We start from the raw sequence: 23,778 nt of genomic DNA on the forward strand, positions 1-23,778 counted from the left end.
TAATGTTTGTAAAATGTAAACGTAGATGTGGTAAGCAACTTGTTTCTTTTTGTTTTTACTCCATTTTCTTTCTGTTTTTAACAAACTTTGTTCTGATTAAGAAATCTGCTTTTGTGTGCGGTGAAGGTTTACCTAATCTTTCCTCAGGAGCAAAGGCACCCTGTAAACTCAAAAGAGACATATAGGACGAGAAAGAGGTTCTGAATCCTAAACCCCTCCTAACTCTCACCTCGATCAATAAAGCAAGGACAGAAATCTTAACTTCCTGCAAAGTGTGTTACAAAAGGTGGTGATGAGCAAATGCCTGGGGAGATACCAAAGGACCAAGGAAGAGATGAGCGTTGGTGGGAGGTTCAGGTAAAAGATGGCTAAAGGAACAGCACTGTAATAGTAGGAAAATTCAGGAACTAGCCCTATAGCACAGATTCATAATCCAAATCTGACAAGACACAAGACCTCATCAACCTCACACTGTTTCCTTCAAAGAGGAAAATGGTGTGTGAGAGAGACAACTAAGTGCATCAAAAATGAGCAAACTAATGCCTGAAGAAGCAGAGAGTAATCCTTGGATAGCATAAAAGTCAGTAGACGACTAGTCAGCACAGCTCAGAGCAGTACTGACTCTGTTTATGTCAAGAGTGGTTGTTTAAATCCCCTAGTTGAGCCAAGGATCAAGGGGAATTGTAAAGGTTGCTTACAGCAGCTTTTCATTATTATTCTCCTCTGTTCCCCCTGAAGCAGCACCTTGCCAGAAGCTCAGTGCAGCTCAAGATTCAGCCCATTTTTTTTTTTCATTTAGAGTCTTCTAATAATATTTTAAGGTAGTACTGAATTATCAGTCAGAAACTTAAATTTTATTGTATGGTCTCAGGAAAAATAAAATAACACCACTCTAAATTTAAATTAAAAACAAAATACTCATAATTTATAGAGATACGAATTTCTAGTTGAATAGTCAAGGGCATTTTAAATATGGTCTATTGTTTCTTTCGTAAGCCATCTTACCAAAGCAGTACTGTGATTTCTTCTTGTTGTTGTTTTTGTTTTTATAAGAATCTAAAGATATATTAGGCAAGACCGAATGGTTTATTTTCCAAGTGTTTATTCCTTCCTTTTCTTCTCGAAGGAACTAGTTTCTCATAGGTACTTTTACTGCTTTAGAAACTTTGCATCTAAAACTATTTATGGTTCCCTGTCAGCAGCTGAACATAATTATGCCATACTTTGTGCAGCAAAATTGAAGGTTTTTTTTTCAATTCACACTCCAGTAAAACCATTGTTGTCAGTAGCATGAAAACATTGCTGCTGAATTATTCAGTAAAATGTCATATAACGCTTTCTGTTATTTCTTCACATTTTTACTGGACTGTATTCTGTTTATATGCTATGTTACTACTATCAATTGGTAACCCAAATTACTTGTGCAGTTATGAGATATTGTGCCATATTGTGTGCTATCATAAACCAAGAAACATTAACATGCCATTGTTCCCATTGAAAACAACACAACTACATGTTTTCAACAGAATTAACTCATAATAATACTGGAATTATTTTGGGATAAAAGGAAGTAAGATGTATTTGATTATGGTTACTGTATTTAGACTAATGCTATAATTCTATCAACACATAATAGTAAATTGGATGTTTGCATGTGATATACCTGTTTAAATTCAGATGGAAAAGGCAGTGATAAAGAAGTGGCATTCAGCAATTCTGAAAAGGAGATACAGTGCAGAGGTTGTATATAAAGTTGCCATACATACTCTCTCAAGGAGATAGAGCTGGTTTTCGATATCATGTTCTGGTGTCCCAGGAATTTCTTTTTGGGACATCTGAAATTTCCCTTTTTTGCATGTAATTAATCAAAACAATACAGATTTTTTTAAGTACAAAATGTTAGTTCCAACATACTGTTACCCTGCTGTAAAATGTTTGTACACCCATCTCACACTCCTCGAACAGCTAATGTGTTTTACACCAACCATTGTTCAAGGCCAAAGCTTGTCGTAAGTTGTCAGGCAACAATGTTACAATACATGTCTGAGGAGTCAATGACTCATTCTAATCACTCCAAACTTTGCAGGTCTCAGAATCAGAACCCAGAGCTGGATCCTTACTTTGTGTTTATCCTTCTCAGTAATGTGTTGTATTGAAACCCATCTTCAAACGTGGTAGTTTTCAATGGGTGGGATCCTACAGGGATTCCCCCAATGGGACCCTGCAGGCAGAGTGCTGGAACAATTTTTATAGTGGAATCGCTGAGAGCCATTGAACCAAACTGTAAACCCTGTATGTAATGGAAACTATGTCAAGTCAAAGGGTGCGGCAGCACCCTTAGTTCCAGCACCTATGCCCACAGGTATGGGTAGCAGGTATTGCAGGCAGGGGTAGGCTGTGCATTCCCAAACAGCCTAGCATGGCCCCGCCCACACTCCAGGCCAGGCCAGGACCCCTCCTGCGGTTCCCAGAGTGCTCTGCCTTGGTTGGCTGGCCCGGGCTGGCTGGCCTGCCTCACACAGGGAGTCAGGGCCGCTGGTCCTGGGGCCCTGGCCCCAGAGCACCGGGGCAGGCCGTCTCACCTGGCTGCCAGGATCCCTGTGGCCAGGACCACTGCCGTCTGGCGCACTGGGGCCAGCCTCGCCACCCGAGCACCAGGGCCAGGAGCACTGCTGCCCAGCACACCAGGACTGGCCGCACTGCCCAGAGCACTGGGGCTGGGGCCTTGCCACTTGGCGCTTGTGCCGGAGGCTGCAGGTAGGGTGCTCTGGGCTCCTGTGGAGGAGGGAGGGGCAGAAGGGGAGTGGCCAGGGGCTAACGTCCTGCAACGGCCGGGTCACTGGCCACCCATGCCCACAGGGTTTGATTCTTGGCCCTATGCTATTAAACATTTTTTATCAACGACCTTGAAGAAAACATAAAATCAACACTGATAAAGTTTGCAGACAACAAAAATTGGGGGAGTGGTAAATAATGAAGAGGACAGGTCATAGATCGAGTGATCTGGATTGCTTTGTAAGCTGGACACAAGCAAACAACATGTATTTTGACATTGCTGAACGTAAATGTGTACATCTAGGAACAACTAATGTAGATTTGAGGGTCGTAGTGGATCATCAGCTGAACATAAGCTCCCAGTTTGGCATTGTAGCCAAAAGAGTGAATGCAATCCTGGGATGCACAAACAGTGGAATTTCGAGTAGGAGTTGGGTTATTTTACCTCTATATTTGGCACTGGTGCGACTGCGCTGGAATACTGTGTACAGTTCTGTGCCCATAGTTCAAGAAGAATGGAATTTGATAAATTGAAGATGGTTCGGAGAAGGGCCATGAGAATGATTCAAAGATGAGAAAACATGCCTTACAGTGATAACTTCAAGTAGCTCAGTTTTTTTAGCTTAACAATGAGAAAGTTAAGGGGTGACGGTCACAATTTGTAAGTACAAAATTTGTAAGGGAACAAAAATTCTAAAATGGGCTCTTGAGTCTAGTAGAGAAGTATATAATATGATTCAATGGCTGGAAGTTGAAGCTAGACAAATTCAGACTGGAAATAGGGTGGATATTTTTAAGAATATGGAATAATTAAACATTGGAACAATTTACGAAGGGTCATGCTGCATTTTCTGTCCTGACAATTTTTAAATCAAGATTGGATGTTTTTTCTAAAAGCTCTACTCTGCTATAGGAATTATTTTGGGGAAGCTCTATTACCCTGTGTTATACAGAAGGTCAGACTAGATGATCACAGTGGTGTTTTTTGGTCTTGGAATCCATGAATTCTGTTCATTTTCTTATATTGCCCACATACTGTGGTATCTAAGTTTGGGTGCATCTCGAAAGGAAATGTCTAGCATAACTTGATTATGTGAAAATCTATGAGGGATGGCAATTCCTAACAGGCTTACTGCTGTAATATTATATCATATTTGAGGTTGCCTTTTAATATTTTATTGTCGGTAAACATCAATAAAGAAATAATTTAAATAGAATAAAGCATCTCAGAAATTTCAGATCTACATATTTAGCAGTAATGTACAAACATCTGTAAATATTAGGCCGTTGTGTTACACATAGCTGTTCTGGGTTTATCTAATATTTAGTAGCAGAATGTTGTCTGAAATGTGGGCATTCCTGACTAATTGCTATATTATAGATCAGAGGCTCTCAACCTTTCCAAACTATTGTACCCCTTTCAGGAGTCAAATATCTCTTGTGTACCCCCAAGTTTCACCTCACTTAAAAACTACTTGCTTACAAAATCAGACACAAAAATACAAAAGTGTCACAGTACGCTATTACTGAAAAATTGCTTAAGTTCTCCCTTTATTTATATGGTAAAGTAAATCAAATGGAATATAAATATTGTACTTACATTTCAGTGTATAGTAGACAGAGCAGTATAAACAAGTTGTATGAAATTTTAGTTTATTCTGACTTCACCAGTGCTTTTTATGTAGCCTGTTGTAAAACTAGGCAAATATCTAGATGAGTGGATGTACTCCCTGGAAGACCTCTGCATACCCACAGGAGTACATGTACTTCTGGTTGAAAACCACTGTTCTAGACTAGTTATAAGCCTGACAGTTCTTTATAAACTCCAAACATATTTGTTTCCAGCAATTACTTGTCGTAGACAAGATGGAGGACCGGCTGACATCAGTGAGTGCCTTAAATATGCAGGCCCTTTACCAACATTAACACAGGCCTGCCAGATTCCTTGCCAAGATGACTGTCAGTTCACAATCTGGTCAAAGTTTTCTTCCTGCAATGGGGACTGTGGAGCAGTCAGGACGAGAAAGCGCTCTCTTGTTGGTAAGAGTCAAAGGGATACTGCAACACTGTTTATTATTAGGTAGTATTTATTTTATTTTAAACTTGTACAGTGCCCGTCAGTCTGAAGGATACCCAAATGCATACATCATTGACAAGCAGGCAGCTCTGACGTCTAGGGCAACAACCAGGCAGATAATTGGCGTGCACTACACAATACTGCAGGGTTTGAGGGGGAAAAATATCAGTAAAGAACACTACAGAAAACTCTAGGTCATAAGAGAAGTAACATGGAATTACCGATGAAATCATGGTCTCTTCTACAAGATTGATACACAATAAACTGCATAGTAGACCATTTATCTTTTTGAAGGGCTGAGTCAACACTACCTGAGGTTCCACAGAGTTGAAATATTTAAAGCAATGTGTTAACCTACTGGGGCCTGGTTCAGGCCCATGGAAGTCAATGGCAGTCCTTCCATGAACTTTTGTTCAGCCCCTAAATCATCCCCTCCAGCCAAAATGAGCATAATCATTGAATTATTGACCATTTTCCAAAAGGTAATTTTACATCCTGTTTCCAAATGCCTCAATTGTCACAGATCTGCTGTCATTATTGTTTACTATTTTCACTGCATTAGTGCCCGAAGGTTGTCACGGGAGTTGACACCCCATTATGCTATGTACAGAACAAACACAAGGTAAATCAGAGTCCTTGGGGGTTGCTAGCCCAGCAAAAACTGGAGGTTTTTCTGGGTATTACAGATGGTTACAAAATGTTTTTCATGAACATTTTTACAAACACTTTTTCCTGCTTTTTGTTGAAATTTCATTGTGACTAAAAATTTGCACAAACATTAACTAATCAGGTTTCAGAGTAGAAGCCGTGTTAGTCTGTATCCACAAAAAGAACAGAAGTACTTGTGGCACCTTAGAGACTAACAAATTTACTTGAGCATAAACTTTCCTGGGCTACAGCCCGCTTCTTCGGATGCGTAGAATGGAATGTATATTGAGGAAATATATATACACATAGAGAGAGCATGAAAAGTTGGGAGTTGTCTTACCAACTCTGAGAGGCCAATTAAGTAAGAGGAAAAAACTTTTGAAGTGATAATCAAGATAGCCCCGTACAGACAGTTTGAAACTTGGGCTATCTTGATTATCACTTCAAAAGTTTTTTCCTCTTACTTAATTGGCCTCTCAGAGTTGGTAAGACAACTCCCACCTTTTCATGCTCTCTGTATGTCTATATATATCTCCTCAGTATATGTTCCATTCTGTGCATCCGAAGAAGTGGGCTGTAGCCCACGAAAGCTTATGCTCAAATCAATTTGTTAGTCTCTAAGGTGCCACAAGTACTCCTGTTCTATTAACTAATCAGTCATCATAACAGCTCAGTTAAGTAGGTAAGGAGTACTTTCATTGTCAGGAGGGGAAACTAAAGAGAAAAGGTTAAATGACTGATGTAATTCCCTGGATTGAGTCAATGTCAATGCGTGAGTCTTAATACACACAGTCATGTGTTTAATCCATTACATCAAGCTTTCTCTTATGTTATCAAGCATTCCCCTTTTGTGGCTGGAAGCCACATTCTCTGCCCCATGGTGGCGTTAGCTAAGCTGGGACTCACTAAGCCAGAAGGGGAGGGTGCTCAATAGCAACGTAGGCACCAGCACCCTCCATTGTGATAGGAACCATCGAAAATCAGAAGGCCTACAGCCATAAGTGTCATGTGTCCCAAAGGTCCACGCATGGGTGGCTGTAGGAGGGACTGCAAATAACTCTCGAACTTCAGGAAGACTGGCAGGAACCGTCTTATAATTCTGGTGAACAATTTACATCAGTGTTACTTCCACAAAGAAAATGGCTAGAAATTTACCTTAAAGCCAGAAACAAGAAACTAGAAAAACAGAACTGCCAACCAGCCTTGGCATTGACAGGTCCCTGTGGATCTCCCTATGCCAAGTTCAGCTACTCAGACTTGGTGCTGGGGGGATGGTTTGGCCCTTGGTGAATCAATTCTTCTATATTGCAAACTTATCCAACCCACTCTGCACAGCTGAGAATAAAGGCCCTAATTATTCATGGGGAAAAGATGCGGAGAAAGAGGGATTAACTCACACATTTTCAGTATGAAGCCGCCAAATGAGAAATCCCCTTACTACAGTACATTGTCCCTGTACTACACTAAAACAGTATTTAGTGTAATTACTGTGTGCTATAATGTCCTGCCTAGTGCTTTTAGTGTTTCTGTTAGTAACATGTTTGAAAGACAAGGAAAATAGTGCAGCGTATTCATTTATATTATCATCTAATTGACAGATAATTACTTTACAAAATGATTTTGCCAAGGCTCTTTAGTTTCTAAAACTGGGACAATCAAATGAGATATGAGCAAATAACAAAAAAATTAAACAAAAACAAACTTTACAGAGAAGATTAAAAAATGCAAATAGGAGAAAATGGGTGGCTAAATAGTTGAGAATAAATGAGCTGCTAGAAGAGATTTGAAAAAATGCAGCAATGTTCTGGAATTAATAAAAAGAAGGAGCTTATTACATCAGAGGGCAAGAAGAGTGATTCTTAACTAATGGTGCAATAACGTGATAAAATGTGAGGATTTTGATAATTTGAAATAGTGTAACAGAAGCAGACAGTGGCTCTTTCCCCCTTGATACCAAAAGAAAATTTAAAAAAAAAACCAGAAAAACCACCTTGCACATGTTGTCCATGGAATGAGTATGACATAATAACTATTAAATTGCACAACACTGATGAATTGGGGGGGGGGAGCAGCCTATTTTTAGTGGCATCATTAATAAAATTACCTGCTTTTGTGTACAGTGATAGACAGTGCTTTCTGGACAATTATTTTCTCCCTGCAGGAAAAAGTAAGAAGAGGGACAAGTGCAAAAATTCCCAGTTGTATCCTCTGATCGAGACTCAATTTTGTCCTTGTGACAAGTACAACGCTCAGCCTGTGGGGAACTGGTCAGACTGCATTTTACCAGAGGGCAAAGTGGAAGTATTACTTGGAATGAAAGTACAAGGAGATATCAAGGAATGTGGGCAAGGCTATCGTTACCAGGCCATGGCATGCTATGATCAAAACAGTCGGCTCGTGGAAACAGCACGATGCAACAGTCACGGTATTTAGAGACACCTTTTCTTTCTTCATTTATTTGTTGTTTTCTTTAAATGTAACTCTTGAGACTCTGTTGGTCATAGGTACAGACAGAATTAGGAAACAAATATTTATTGGTTTGACAGAGTACAGGAAACTGCTGTGGAACATGTAATGTTGCCCAGAGGTATCTCCTAACCAAACATACATTGAGTAACACTCAATGACCTGAGAAAACTTGTTCCAACTCATAAAGTAACTAAGCTTCCAGGATTAGTGACTGTTACAATACAATAAAACCTCAGAGTTGCGAACACCTTGGGAATGGAGGTAACTGAACAAAATGTTATGGTTGTTCTTTCCAAAGTTTACAACTGAACATTGACTTAATACCGTTTTGAAATTTTACTATGCAGAAGAAAAATGCTGCTTTTAACCATCTTAATTTAAATGAAACAAGCACAGAAGCAGTTTCCTTACCTTGTCAAATCTTTTTTTAAACTTTCCCTTTATATTTTAGTAATTTATATTTAACACAGTACTGTACTGTATTTGCTTTTTCTTTTCTTTTTTTGGTCTCTGCTGCTGCCTGATCGCGTACTTTCGGTTCCAAATGAGGTGTGCGGTTGACCGGTCAGTTTGTAATTCTGGTGTTCATAACTCTGAAGTTCTACCCTGTAATGTTTACAAGAAAAATTATGTTGAATTACCAGATATCAGTTGGGCTTTATCTGATATAGTCAAGTATATCTTAAAAGTTTGCCAATTTCATTTTATGTACAACCGCAACTTTAATTTGCATTGAGGAATGTTTACAAAGGGCCAAATACGCAACAAATAAGACTTAGTGCAAAAGTGCTCTGCAAAGAATGCAATTCTTTCCCCTGACTACAGAGCCTTAAAATAGTAGTAATCTCCTAAAGAGCCAAATGCCCTACTCACTTCCCTTCACAGGGAGTTTATCAGGTGGCTATGCTTAACTGTACATCCACTAGCCACATCACACACTGCGCCTTTCCCTGCACATCTCATTGTCACAGACAGAGCATTATGGGGCACAGACTTCCTGTATCTTGCTTGCTTTGCACATTGCCCACTTGAATGTGTGGCAAGGGCAGGATTTGTTCCAAAATGGTTGCTGGCCTAGGGTCTGTACACGTGTAATGTTATGACCAGATCCTGAACTGGTGTAAATCAGACTTCATGACTTCAATGGATCAATATTGATTTACATTGGCTAAAGAGTACTTTGTTCTACATTTAAGTGTGGGATTATATACATTCTAGTGATATAAATCCCGTAGATTGAATGTCAGTATACCGTTTCATTTGAATGTCAACACTGGTTGAATTTATGCTGTGTATTCTGGTTTGTACAGTAGAACTGGGCTATCAAAAATATCATAGATTTAATTACTGAAAGATACTTAAAATAGCCAATCAACAAAATTAAATGAATGAAAGGGATTATAATTATTTGTATGCCTTCCTGTGTCAAACTTCACCCATGATAAATTATAAACTCCTGACTATGTCAGGCAAAAATGTGGCAAATGGAGATGCTTGAGCCTGGTGGGTTCTGAGTGCTTTTAATTCTCTTTGAATTAAAAAAGAGTTGAGAGCACTTGGCACTTTGCTGGAAGCACTCAGCTTCTCCTCACATTAGTTCCAATTATCTGAATGTTTCTGTCTGTTTACTAAGGAGGGAGAGAAGTAGCATTTAATTGACCATGAAGCCATCTTTAGAAAATTATAAAATTGAGACTTAACCTCAGTGCAATTCTTCCATTTTCTACTTTGCTACTGATGTGTTAGGTCACGTTTTTAATTTGTTGTGGCTGTTATGCATAGCAAGTCACTAGTTGATGATTTATTTTCATCATCATCTGTGACCCTGCAAAATATTTTCACAGATCTGTGTGTTTATTTCTGATCTGTTAATTAGAGCTGAGAGAGCTTGAGAAACCCAACCTAAGAAGTAGGTATTCTTAAAACGTAAAAAAACCTCTGAACCTCTAGAGACCTTATTCAGTGTAAAATATAAAACAATAAAAGATCTTGAGTCCAGGAGAAGCCAGAGGGGTCTCATGCCAATAATCATTGAATTGAAGGATGGATATTGTCAAGTTGTCTGTAAACTGTTAAAAAAGAAAATTTGCACAGGATGCAGGAGCTATTCTATAATCTGTAGATGCAATGAATGCTGGGAAATGTAATTGATATAACTGGCAAAGAAAGGGACAGAAGAGGATGGTATTCAGCTGTCTCTAGTGCAGGGAAAGGTCCCAACCCTGCACTTGCAGAAATCGGGACTTGCTGCTCTGGTACAAAAGGGGAAGCTACCTCAGAACTTTATGCACTAGCAGTTGCTTGAAGTTAGGCTCTTCGATCAATCTTGGTAAAGACCAGGAATAACTCTTTGTTCTTCACTATGTTTGGGTGAAGTGGGGGCAGGATTTGACTTAAATCGGCCCACCACTGACTCAACTCCCCTCCATACACCACCCATAGTCCTTTGCCCGTATGCCTTGGGGGGGGGGAGAGCCTTTGTCAATGTGCCCTGCCTCTGTTGCTCATACTTTTTCTTCTTCCCCTCTGTGCTTCACAGTGCGGTGTAAGACCAGTGCCCAAAATATTCTTATTCGGAAATCCTCTTCTTGAATTTTTAGAAATTGACTAGTTTCAGATATTTCCATTTTCTAGTAGTGCAGCATTTCAGTAGCATGAGCAGAGGTTTTGGGATTTTTTTTTTTCAATGTTTACACTTGTTTTACTGTTTCCTTGTTCTTTTAAAGGGCTTTTTGATAGTGGATTGCGAGTCAAGCCCAAGAGGCACGATAACAAATGAACTGAAGTCATCTCTTTTGCCCCTACTGCCCCTTCTCTTTGTGCACTCACTGCCTACCAGCCTCTTCCTTTTCATTGGCCGTGGAAGCAGAAACAGGAGTGCTTCCACTTTCAACCACCCTTTCCAGGTCCCAGGAAGCAGATATACAACTCCGTGTTCTCCAAGTGTGAAGTTCCCCACTCAGTCTCAGCAGCAGCTGCTCACAGGAGTCCTTCCTGGTCCCTGCCTACTTCATCCCCATTTGGGCAGTAGCTGGGACTTGTCCATGTTCTGGGGAGTAAAAACAAACCCACCCTTTCCCCACTCTCCCCTGGTTGGGCTGCAGATTTTCTGCAGGATTCTATGAATCAAGATCTCTGTTCCAGGTCCATCCCTACCCACATTTTTCATAGCCAGGCTACAGCTGCTCCCTGGGACTCCTCCATGATCCCAAGGAGGGAAGATCACACTTCCCCTGTCTTAGCCCATAAAGCTCTCTGCAGTGGGAAGTGTTCACCTCCTAGTACTCCTCCATGAGTGTGTGGAGCTCTGGAGTAGGCCTGGGAGGGTGCGGGTCGGGGGAAGGAAGTCCTCACAAGACTCACAGGGAGTAGAGACATCTTTCCTTCTTCCCCACATTGAACCTGCCACCCACTGCTCCCTGGGAACTATGAAAGTGTTCCAGAGAGAAACTATCTGATCGCACCCTTCCTGTTTCCATTACCCCAGTTCCTGTGCTAGCAGAAGATGCCCTTTGCTACCCCATGCTGACATTACCTCCTAACAACATGCAAAGGCCATCTAGGGACTTAGGTGGGGGAGCCTCTCTACCACCACCCTGTTCCCAGAATCTGTTACTTCTCTGCTCCTCTTGCCCCCACATTTAGAATCAACAGTAGCTCTCTGCTGCATCTGGGGAGGAGCATGTATGTGAGCCCCTCCATCCCCAACCAGTGTTCCATAGTGAACATGCTAGTGCAGGAAGTGAAAATGACTCTCAATGAAATAATGAAACTGACTATTCCTAGTGTGCTGTCAAATGCGCAGAGTAATATACTGAGGTTCAAATATTTTTCTCTGGCTTCTTTTAGTTATGATAATTGTAGGGAATTACTTGTAAATATAGTTGGCTAAAAAGAATTATTCAGAAATGTGATATTTCAAGTTGACAATGGCTCTTTAACATGTAAAACACCTTAGTAAGTCTTCTGGCAACTGTGACAAGGTAGGAAATATCTGTATTTTTTATAAATATGATGTTTTTGCTTATGATGGATTTCTTTCTATGGAATTAGACCAAAATGAGTTGTTAGAGGAAAATCAAGCAGGAAAAGTAAAACAATGCCTAAAAAAGAAGCATCCCAACAAACACACAAACATAACAGCCAGGTTTATAGCAGTAATGAGGCAACTTCTGGCCTCAATCCTGGTAACACTGCTGCTTTGCCAACGCTGAAAAGAGAAGGGAACAATAAGACATCAGAGGACACTCCCTCCCGCCCCCCAGTCTAGAAAAGGGTGAGGATTGAGTGGCCAGACGCTGTGCAAAGAGTGTTGGTGGAAGCTGCAAAGCTGGTCAGGGATCACACACAAACTAGATTGTCCTGCTTGCAGCATGCTCTCTGTTTCTCCCAGCCAGAGATGGGAGTTAGGTTGGCTGAGGGGAACTAATAAAACTTGCAATGAAAGATTTTATTGTTTTTACCCCTTGCTCTGTGTATTTTGTACCTCTGGAGGGATGAATGGTTTTGAAGATGCTGCTTCTGAGTCACTTTAATCAGCTTACTGGTCACAGGTCCCCAGAGTGAAAGGGCTTGCCAAATGCAGTTGGACCTGACGTGTTCATACAGTAGAGAAACAAGGAGGGCTGCGACCCAGAGATCCAGTCTGAGAGTGGTTGGACTACATGGTTCCTCCCAGAGTGAGGTTTGGTAAGCCAGGCCTGTCTCCTACGGGGGTGCACTCAAGAGGGACCTAAAAGGAGTCTCAGATGCAGTTCACCCCATAACCTTGACAGCAACAATTTGTGATCTCATGCTTGGCCTTCATGCTCAGAAGATTTGATCATTGTGTTGTAGTCTTCAATTTTGAGCTGACATTGCTGAGCACTTGTTTTTAATTTAAGAAGCTATATCTACATTGGTAGCACAAGAACAGCAACAGCATCACTTGGATAAAAATATACACATCACGTTACAAATTCATTGTAAATTAATTCAGGAAGATGGAACAGCTAATAGGAATATGTGGCCTACTTATCAGCTTTCATGGTTGGGCCATATACCTTCAAGTCTCTTACATGGTTGTTTTATTAATTTGATTTTAGTCTCCTTAAGTTTTGTTAATTACTTTTAATAACAATAATTTGCACTTATAAATAATGTCTTTCATCCAAGAATCTGAAAGTATTTTGCAAACTTTAAGAGTGACAGAACTCACTTTGAGGTAAAAGCTGCTCTCCAAGCTATGTATCATTTTGTGATTCTCTCTGGTTTCTTGAATAAAGGTGGTTCCTCATCAACACAGCTGGCATCCTATTGTGGTGAAAAAAAAGTATAATATAGTTTTTAAAAAACAGTTCAGTGCTCAAGAAAGGTTCCAGTTTGATAGTCCTAGAGACACCTATGTGCTTGGAATTATGAAGTGTTATATAATGCTAAGTACTCTGAAAAAAACAGGTCTTAGGCATCTCACATTGCGCACCCAAAATTAGTGCATACTTTTGACCTTAATTTCCTCTATTCCCCATTTATAAAATGTGGTAATAGCTGTACATCTCATAGGGGTGTTCTTGAAAATGAATTCATTAATGTTGTGGAGCACTCAAGTACTATAGTGATGAGTGCCGTAGAAAATCCTGTGAGTAAATTAATAATTCTGTCTCCAGAGCAGCCTTTGAATAATGTTGAACAGGCAGCCTAACTTTTGAGAGCTTGACTTGACAACCTTAAAAATGTTCTTTTAACATAGTTTAGCAGGTTATTTTCTAAGTTAAAAACAAACCACAGCATCCTGAATAAACAGAAGTTCCATAATGCAGCATAATTTTGACACCCACATGGATCTTCAGTAGGATTGGAACCTTTAGAATCCACCATAGAGACCTCTTACACTTGAGCTAATGGAGTTCACTGATAGCAGTAATTGGTTGTCACCCTCTATGTGACCAGCACTAGAGAGGAATGGGACATTTCGCTGAAGCTGGGCAAAACATGTTCAGAAAATAAACTATGTAGTTTTGGTTGACCTGAAACTATTTGTGAATTTGTGTCAAGTTTGCCAAATAGTTTCACCGAACTGAATAAATCAAAATGTTTTGGAAATATGGACTCTGGGATATTCTGCTGTAGGTCACTCTGTCTCTCTTGTTGAAGCTGTTCTGTTGTGTTTATGCATTGGGACACAGAGAGAATGAGAGTGACTCTATAGCTCAGTGGCTAGGCCAGTCACCTAAGAGGTGGGAAATCCATATTTAAATCCCTTCTCCTCATCACACAGATGGGGAAATTAAATCAGAGTCTCCCACATCCTGGGTGAATTCCCTAACCACTGAGCTAAAAGTTATAAGGGAGGTCACCTCCTCCCTCCCTCATGCCCAAGCCCTTTTGTAAATCTAGTCCTCCCTTGTTTTTGTCAAAATGCCCACAATTCAACTGAAAATTTTAGAAACACAATTTTTTTTTTTACTTTTTCATTTTCCTGAAAATCTCAAAACAATTTCATTTTTGATTTGACCCTACATAAATTAAGCTTTTTTCAATTTCAGAATAGCCAGTTAACTGAAAAATCCATTATTCCCCCAGCTCTACACTTTACCGGTGGGTTTTACAGCTCCAGGCTTTGGAGGGGAGTGTGCTCTAGTTGGCACACTCTTCCACTCTTTCCTCCCAAAGTGTTAACCCTTCTGCCCTCTCTCCACTAATCTCTCCTTGTCCCAGGCCTCTTTTTCCCCATCCCTGGCTCCTCAGCTCAGTTCCATTCTCCTCACCAGTCCCAATATCTTTGCCCAGCAAGTCCTAGTCTCACGCCTCTGGACTTCCAGGTCCCTGTGTCCTTGACCAGTCAGTCCCAGTTCACTCCCACATCTGGCAATTCCATCATCTGTGTCTCTCTCCCTGTCTTGGCCTCCCCCAACCCCCTGCCTGCCCACATTCCCCTTTCCCTTGACTCCTTCTCCCAATTTCCCTCCCTGGTCACCTCAACTGATCGCTTTATCTCCCCATCCCCCAGCTCTTTGTCGTAGTCTCTTAGCCCAACCAGTGCCAGTTCTCCCCCTGCACCTCTCCTCTGTCTTCCTCTCACATCCTTCCCCTTGCACCACTGCTTTTCAGTCCCTGTTCCCTACTTTCTCTCTGCCCCAGCTTCCAGTCTCCTTGCTCAACCAGTCCCCAGCTCCCAGATCTAGTCTTCTTGCCCAGGCAGTCCTAGTTTCCTTCCCTACAGGCTTCCAGTCTAAGGCTTCAACCAAAGAGTCCTTGTTCCAAATTAATCCTCCTTACCCTCTTCCCACAGGTCGGCCTCTTGTCCCTTCTGCATTTGAATCAGGCAGCTTCCTACTCCATGCTGGGGTGGAAGGGGGGAGAGGGTAGCGTCACTGAGAGAACGTTTCTCTGCTCTCAGTACAGACTACCAGACCCAGCATGTCCTGCAGAATCCCAGAATTACAGGAAAGTCCTGTTGAGCTCCAGTCTTGAGCATGACTAGTGGAGGTGGAATCTTCAGGAAATTTAGCTGCTGAAATCTAAGAAATCTCTACTGAACTTGCTATTTTTTCAGAGGCTTATAATGTGGCCAGATTTCAACAGATTTTCACTGGGATGACAACAGGCACATCTCTGACACAAAGGCTAAAATTCTAGTCCCTGCTCTGAAGCATGGGGTTACTAGAGCTTTCAAAGAAAAAGTTGTCAGCAATTTTTTACATGGGCAAAACCAAGTATTTTTCCCTAGCGTTGTTCTTGGAAATAGTTGAACTGTTCTGGCTGAACTTTTCCAGAACAATTTAGCCTGAGGTACACAACAAGCTTGGAAAATTTAGCCCAAATGACTGAGAGCTGGTAAAGTCTTAAGCAATTGAATACAGTGTCATAAAATGGGAAGTATCAGGCAACCTTAATAAATATCAGCCCTGCCTATCATGATATGTTCCCTGATTGTCCTGTATTCAGTGCCCCATGTATTCTGCAATTCTGTGGCTGCTAAATTTGCCATAAAATTCACCCCTTGCCCTTGAATTGTGCTACAGACTCTCAGCTTTCATTTTGTTTAAGTTATTATTCTAGCCGTATAGTTGCAAAAATAACCCAAACATTGGAACTGAGTGTACACCAATTCAATGGTGTTTTCCTTAGCACACAGCCTGAAACAATAGATCTGTGCACTGCCCCATGTACCCTCCGATTCTATGGCTGTGGAATTCAGAATTTTCTCAAGAGGTTCCCCCGCCACACATAATTTTCCATTTGGTACTATCATTTTGAGTGCACAGGGTCTTGTGTCTACGTATTATACACGGTAATTGATGGCAGAGATGTTTGTTTCCATAATCAAATATACTGCTTTGTTTTTAAAATGTTCACTATAAAATACTTACAGCCCCTGGCATTGTTTCTTATTGCAATAAGTTTAATATCACATCAAAGCTTTATTAAAATTTTTCATGGAATCAAAGGAATTAAAAACCAGAAAAGACTTATCCTCAACCTGTTGTCAACTGGTTTGTCTTGCCTAGTTGCAATTATTCAAGAGATTCAACCCTTGGGAGACATCCCTTAAGAGGCTGTTGTAGCTTAATCGATTTTGCCACTGAGAGAATGTTCTTGACATTCAGCATGTTTTTTTTCTTTTCTCAATTTCATCCTGTTACTCTGACTACAGATTTGGAATCCCTCTTTGGTGTTTGCAGCCTTGAAACACTTGTGGATCTTTATCATTTGCCTCAATTGTTGGTTGGCAAACCTACATGTTTGCTTTCAGTTCTTTTATTCTTTCTTCATGAATCAGTGTCTCTTGGCTTTCAGTAATCCTGGTGCTCTTCTCTGAATTCTCTCCAATGTGTTTACATCCTTCTACTGTGGAAAGGCCCCAAGCTGTATGCAGAATCCTACGAGTGGTCAGGTCTCTCCAGCTTCATTTAAGAGCTACATTATCATTATCTTAATGATGTGATGCATTGACAGAAGCAGGTGAGAATCACATTGGAGCTAATCCTGCATTCCTTGTGCACCCAGAATCTCCAATGACCTCACTGGGAGTTTCAGGTGTGCAAGAAATGAAGTATTTGCACTGTAGGCTTCTCCGGACTACTGCTACTACCATTTATCTTACACTAGTGCCTTCAGGATCCCATTGTGTTAGGCACTGTACATACACATAGAAAGAGACTGTTCCTTTTCCTAAGGACTTACCTAATTTATTGTCTACCTTCAACCTTACTTTTTTCCCCACTATGTACCACTAGTAAATAGACTGCTATATTCCTGCACTTACAAGAGGATAAAATAAACTTTAGTAGGCCTTTTCCATCTCTAATTGCTATATATGTTTGTCACTTCTATTGAATATCTGTGTTGCATTAGCGTTTTATGTTGCAGTGTTTTGGTTTATTTTTCCCTAGGTGTATTAGCTAGTGCTTTTGAGGTTGAATCTCATTTTATGTGTTGCTCATATTTCCAATTTCCCTTAAGTCCCATGGTATAGTTCTCATGTCCTCTGTGGAATTTACAAAGCCTTGCAATTTAGTATCATCTGTGAATTTCAATGTGCTGTTTACTCCTTTTTCCAGAACATGAATAAAGATGCTAAATAACACCAAATCTAACAGTGAGCCCTGTGGCATCCCATTGGGCAGCACTCACCAGCTTAATATACACTGCAGCTTCTCATCAATCTTCGTAGTTCTTCAGCTTTTGTTCTACCCATTTGACAGTGCCCATATCCAAACTTATTTGAGCTATTTTTTTCCTGTACAGGTAGGTTTTTTTAGGTACTGTATCACATACTGTACTGAACTCTAAATATGGGACACATTTCACGTTATCTTTATCTACTTATTTTGTAATTCAATCAAAAAAGCTACCAGGTTTGTCTGCATTATTTGCTTTTTATAAACCCCATGTTTGCTTGTGAGTCTGTTATCTCCTTTGCAATAATACAGTACTTCACTGACAATGAAGTTATAATTTTTGGTTAAATTTCAGTAACAGAGGACACAGGTAGGAGACACAAATTCTATGCTCAGTTCTGCATAGAGTCTTATATTGTGCCCTTCTTTATTTCACTAGAATATCCCAGTCTGTTTTAATGTAGGGAACTTCTGAATGTTTTCTTGATAAGAAAAAATGTGTGGAAACTGATAAATCCAGGGGTGAAAATAGAAATAGGGACTTACCAGTACGGGGCTGGGTTGGGGCCGGCTCTGGCCCCTGGAAGGGGCAGGGCCTCAGGCGAAAGGGGCAGGGATGGGGGGTCAGAGCCAGCCCTGTACCGCTAAGTGCCCTCCCTCCCCCCCCGCAGGGGTAGCAGCGGCAGCCGTGGGCTCCAGCAGCAGTTTAAAGGGCCCAGGGCTCGGTCGCCACTACCCGGGCGGCCTGACTTCCCAAGGTGGCAATTTAAAGCGTCTGGGGCTCCCAGTAGCGTCCATTCTTTGCAAAGAGGAAGCCCTATTTAGCACTTCTTAGGGTGGGCAGGAGAGGTACGACAGGTCTCTTCTCGGAAATGGGAGGAGGACTCAGGGAGCCACGAGCAGGTAGGACAGTGCAGCTTATATTTTGGGGAAGGGAGAAGAGGAGCGAAAGAGAGTCTAATTGTCTGGGTATACCGCAAGAAGGACAGGAGACTCGTTATGGGTTTTAATCAGGCCGCAACTTTATTATATAGTTGTCTGGGACTATCTGGCAGATAAAGTGTACAGTGCAGGCAATTCCATGCTTATTCACATCAATTCTCCGGGGCTTTCACCGGCCCCCCTTTGTTTCCATCCAGGTCCCCCAGCTAACCCATGGCTTGGACCTTACCATCCACCAGCCTCGCAAGAGACTTAAGGAGGGCTATAAGAATGGGGGGAGGGAGGGTTGGCTCCCTGCCGTACCAGTCACGGAAGTTCCCAAACCCCCTCCCCCGTTCTGTTTCTTTATCCAGTACCTCCTTTTAAGTCCTTTACCAGCCCATTTATCTGGTCACTGGCTGCCCTCACTATGGAGTACCTGCACTGAACATCCACCCAATATTACAAAATAAGTTGCGACATGTGGCCTACCACCTTTTCTATTCACCAGAAAAAGTCCATCCTCACACCTGCTGTGAGGAAGGCGAAAAAAACACACTCCACCGAAGCCAATTCTGGTGGTGTGGGAAAAATTCCTTCCCAGACCCCCTTTAAAAGGGGTGACTAGCGTAATGCCCACAGCAGGTCCAAATCCAGCCTGCCATTCACCTCCACTCGCTGGCTACTAGGGGAGGGAGGATAGGTGCTGGCTTCCTCGTTGCTTTCACATAGAGACTTGTCCCACCCAGGTTTCATGCCTTTATGCACATTCCTGGGGGTGGAGGGGTGAATCATTTGCTGCAAAGTTGACCACGGAACACCTTTTGCAGTAGTTTCTGACCACCTTCCTCCCCCCACCCCAAACCACAAAGCAAAGCTGTCCTTTTTTGGGTAAGCCCACACAAATTCTGCCCCACCTTTAGTTACGGTGCAGTCATTTTCTCAGCTCATTTCTTTATTAGAGGCGATTGACTGCCCATACTTTAGTCCAGGTGGCTCAGATTGAGGGTCTAAGTTAACATGAAAAGAAGGATCAGGGAAGCATGGTGTTGAGTAAAGGCTTTGAGTAAGGGTAAGTTTGTGGGATCGAGGGAGTAAGTTATGGTCACTCAGGAAAGTGCTATGTCCACAGTGCTTACTGTAGATCTCTCTCTCTCTCTCTCTCTCTGTATATAGATAGATAGATATAAAAGAGAGATTTTTCCATTTCTCTCACTGTGGACATAGACCCTCTGTTTTCTAGTTCTGTGATCTCTGCTTGGTTTCATATTGGTTCCAGTAATTTGCTGGGAAAGTAGGAAAATATGACGTGCAATTAACTGCAGCCTTTTCTTTACAAAACACACAATTGCTTTTTGTAGCCTATCTCTGTCATCATTGGTGTTCATTTTAGTTTGGGGAAATAACATGTCATCAACAACTGAGCACATTTTTACCAAAGTATTATTATGGTTTATTTAATACAGTAAATAGCAAGTGCAAAATTCCTGTGTGGCTCCTTTAAAGTTTAAATTATAATTGCTGTTGGAACAAAAAACTTGTAAGAACAACATAAGAACGTAAGACTGGCCATACTGGGTCAGACCAAAGGTCCATCCAGCCCAGTATCCTGTCTACCAACAGTGACCAATGCCAGGTGTCCTAGAGGGAGTGAACCTAACAGGTAATGATCAAGTGATCTCTCTCCTGCCATCCCTCTCCACCCTCTGACAAACAGAGGCTAGAGACACCATTCCTTACCCATCCTGGCTAATAGCCATTAATGGACTTAACCTCCATGAATTTATCTAATTCTCTTTTAAACCCTGTTATAGTCCTAGCCTTCACAACCTCCTCAGGCAAGGAGTTCCACAGATTGACTGTGCACTGTGTGAAGAACTTCCTTTTATTTGTTTTAAACCTGCTGCCCATTAATTTCATTTGGTGACCCCTAGTTCTTATATTATGGGAACAAGTAAGTAACTTTTCCTTTTTCACTTTCTACACACACACACACACACACACACTTGTATTTGTATCCTGATCATGAAAAGCAAAGAGCTACTGTACTGCATATAACCCACTTTATTTATTCTACAGTACTGCATATAAACCACTTTATTTATTCTACAGTATTTAGTTTCTCTCCTTCATATAGTAATTATGATTCCTGACCCACATAAACTGAGACATGTTCTCTTATACAGGGAATCAGCATGCTAGCATGGCAAACTGTTGTACATTTTTTTATATAGGTCGTATAACCCTTCTTAATTCATGTCAGTTTATTGTTAAGACCTTAGGCACAATCAACCAGTCCTGGATAGTTTGTCGGCTGCCTTATTAGTGTGAGATTATTTCCCCCTTTAGCATTAATTAAATGAGATACATTGATTTGTGCTGACTCTACAAAGCAGTCTATGGCTACAAGGCTTATGCAGGGGATTATAGAGGAATATTTGTGTATCAGTGAATATCTTTTGCAACATCTGTTGAGAGTAGCTATGTGAAGCAAGGAATTTCTTATTGAACTGCTCATGTGCCTGATAGCCAAATTTCAAATGTTATAAAAATGTCCATGTGGTCTCAAACATAAGTTTATAACTTCCTGCGTCCACTTTTATCAATTCTTTTTCTCTTTGTCTTTTCCTTTTTAAACTACTCTACAGCAATATAGATCTATAAAAGGAAAATAAAGAATGTAGAAATTGAGATGAAACATTTTTTGTTTTTCATTAAGCATACCTTTATAAAACACATTATGTTATTTCCATGGCAATATCTTATCTAAGTCTATATTTAATACAATGCTAGTGTACTTGCATCTTAGCTCTACCCCTTAAGTCTATTATAAACACTATTAGGGCATGTATTTTACTTTTCCATATGGTATATATATGGTATATATAAGGTACTGTATTTGATACACCTTGTATGCTGTCTTAGAATATGTTGCCTTTGAATTTGTAACATTTTCTACATGAACATCTTTGTGGCCAGGCAGGGGTATTGTTGAGATGATGCTGTAGTCATCAAGAAATTCAAAAAGAGGTGCTTAGTAAGTATAGTTTGAATAAATGTACTTGAATTATACATTAAAGCAGATGGAAGCATTATCCTTCAGCTTTAGCTCAAATACTGGCTTAGACATTGCCCTTGACACTGCATTTGATTGTAAGTCTAAAAATCGCTGCCAACAGTATGTTGTAGCCAGGAGCAATTTGGCAAGTTCTAGGCAAGAGAACAGTCGTGGTATAGATTGTTCTTGCTCATACACCTTGCTGCCTTCTCATCCTCTGCCACCACTACTGCCGGTGCCAAGATACTCTTTCTGTCAATGGGTCAGACTCAGGAGACATCCATCAACTCAGAGAGCACATGAAGCCTGTATTTAGTCCTCCAGAGACAGAACTGCTGATGCAGAAGATCACTAAGTATTAACAGTCGTTCTTTGGCATTGAAGTCTTGAAAGGTAATCCTGAAAATAAGAAAAAGGACATGCTGTAGTGCAATTTATCATTCCATGGGATATTGTGACAGAGTCACAAATATAAGCACACCTGGACAAAGAACAAATACCTTTTAAAGCCAGGAGAAATGTAGACAGCTGTGCTCTTCTCCCAGTCCTGGAAGATCAATCTCAAGAAAGATATATTTCTACAAATTATATAGCATAAAAAACTCTCGTGCCACAATTTCTCTCTTGGAAGCAGAGGGCAGTACTTGCAAGAAAGAAGCAGGATAGTTGTTCTGCTCTCATGCATGGGGTAATAACTAGCCAGCTGCTGTGTTGATCTCCAAATACTAAGTTTTTAAGACATCCATAATGATTCCAAGCTACAGCACAACAAACTCAACCCAATTGGAGTCAGACTTTACATGCAGACATCAGCACTTTGTGAATAGAAAGAATCTTAAGTCCACCTACTTTGACTGCCTTGTCATCAGGCAAGGGATGAAGTCCACTTAACTCTGTTGTAACAATTTTCCATCATATCCTTAAATAACTTTTTACTTGGTGGTGCAAGTAGCTCAGGAAATTGGTCATGGGGCAAACTATCACCCCTAAGTTTGAATCCAGGTTGGTAGTGGCTGAAGGACATTGCTAGTTGATGTTGGTTCAATGGTAAACATGAGGTTGTTTAGTAATTTCAGTCCAATTCATAGTAGATGGATGTCCACTTCATAAACTCATGATCAGAATTTGCTGCATGATTAAATCCTGATTAGTTTAGTTGTCCTTTTCTTAAAAGAATCTACATGTTACTTTCCAGCCCTGTCTATATATAAGTTCTCCATATCTCTGATCAGCATCTTCTCCTAACTTTTTGATATTTTTACAGCATGGTGAAAAATTGCAAACATGAGTAACTAAAACTAAGCAACTAAAACTAAGCAACAAAGCACAGTTTTTTCAAAGGTGCTGAGCATCATCTGTTCTGATTGACACAGAGTATGTCTGCACTTGGAGCTGTGGGAGTAATCCCCAGCTTAAGTAGCCATTCTTGTGCTAGCTCTCATTCAGCTAGCACGCTAAAAATAGTAAGTCTGTAGCTGCAATAGCATGGGGATCAGTGAGCAGTGGCACAGGCTAGTCACTCTAAGTAGAAACCCACCTGAACCTCATGGGTACATGCTAATGGCAGCTAGCCCGTGCCACCACTGACCATGCTACTGTGGCTACATCCTTAATATTTTTTAATGCACTAGCTCAGTGAAAGCTAGCCTGAGTACTTCTACTCAAGCTCAGAATCACACCGCCACCTCCAAATGTAGACATAACCTTAGTGGGAGTCCTGGGTGCTCTGCATCTCTGGAAATCATCCACTTTAGGCCTGATTCAGCAAAGTCCTTAAGCTCATGCCTAATTTTAAGCATATGAGTAGTCTCATTGACTGCACATAAGTATATTGCTGAAACAGGGTCTTGTTTAGGTGTTTAAATATGGAATTAGTTGCCTAGACCCAAGTTTAAAATTGTCCTTTTATAAACTAGGTAGCTAACACTGGGATATTCCAAGTGTAGGAATATCCCAGTGTTATCTCTTTGGCATCATAATTTTTTTTTTTTTTTGCTTGCATTGCATTGAATATATTTACACTGATGAAGTAAAGAAGAGAGAAGGAAGAGATAGGTGTGCCTAGGCAGCATGTGAAAGCACATGTCTATGTGAAACATGCAAAAATGTGTAGGTGGTGATGACACGCCTTCAGAGATGCATTTGATGAAAAGTGGCATAAGAAGACTGGAGAATAGAGTAAAATGAATCATTTTCTATAGGCAATTTATCTAATTTAATCTTCTCTG

General features: G+C 40.8%; 1 protein-coding gene across 1 annotated transcript in view; it reads left to right on the plus strand.

Annotated features, from left to right (window-relative positions):
• THSD7A (thrombospondin type 1 domain containing 7A) overlaps positions 1–23,778 on the plus strand; it is a 539,353-nt gene that overhangs the window by 456,095 nt on the left and 59,480 nt on the right. The window contains exons 14-15 of the mRNA XM_054020318.1: positions 4,621–4,815; positions 7,662–7,925. Coding sequence (XP_053876293.1) covers positions 4,621–4,815; positions 7,662–7,925 — 459 coding nt within the window. The remainder of the gene's footprint in view (positions 1–4,620; positions 4,816–7,661; positions 7,926–23,778) is intronic.

Source organism: Malaclemys terrapin, chromosome 2 (assembly GCF_027887155.1).
Source record: "Malaclemys terrapin pileata isolate rMalTer1 chromosome 2, rMalTer1.hap1, whole genome shotgun sequence".
Classification (NCBI taxonomy): domain Eukaryota; kingdom Metazoa; phylum Chordata; order Testudines; family Emydidae; genus Malaclemys; species Malaclemys terrapin.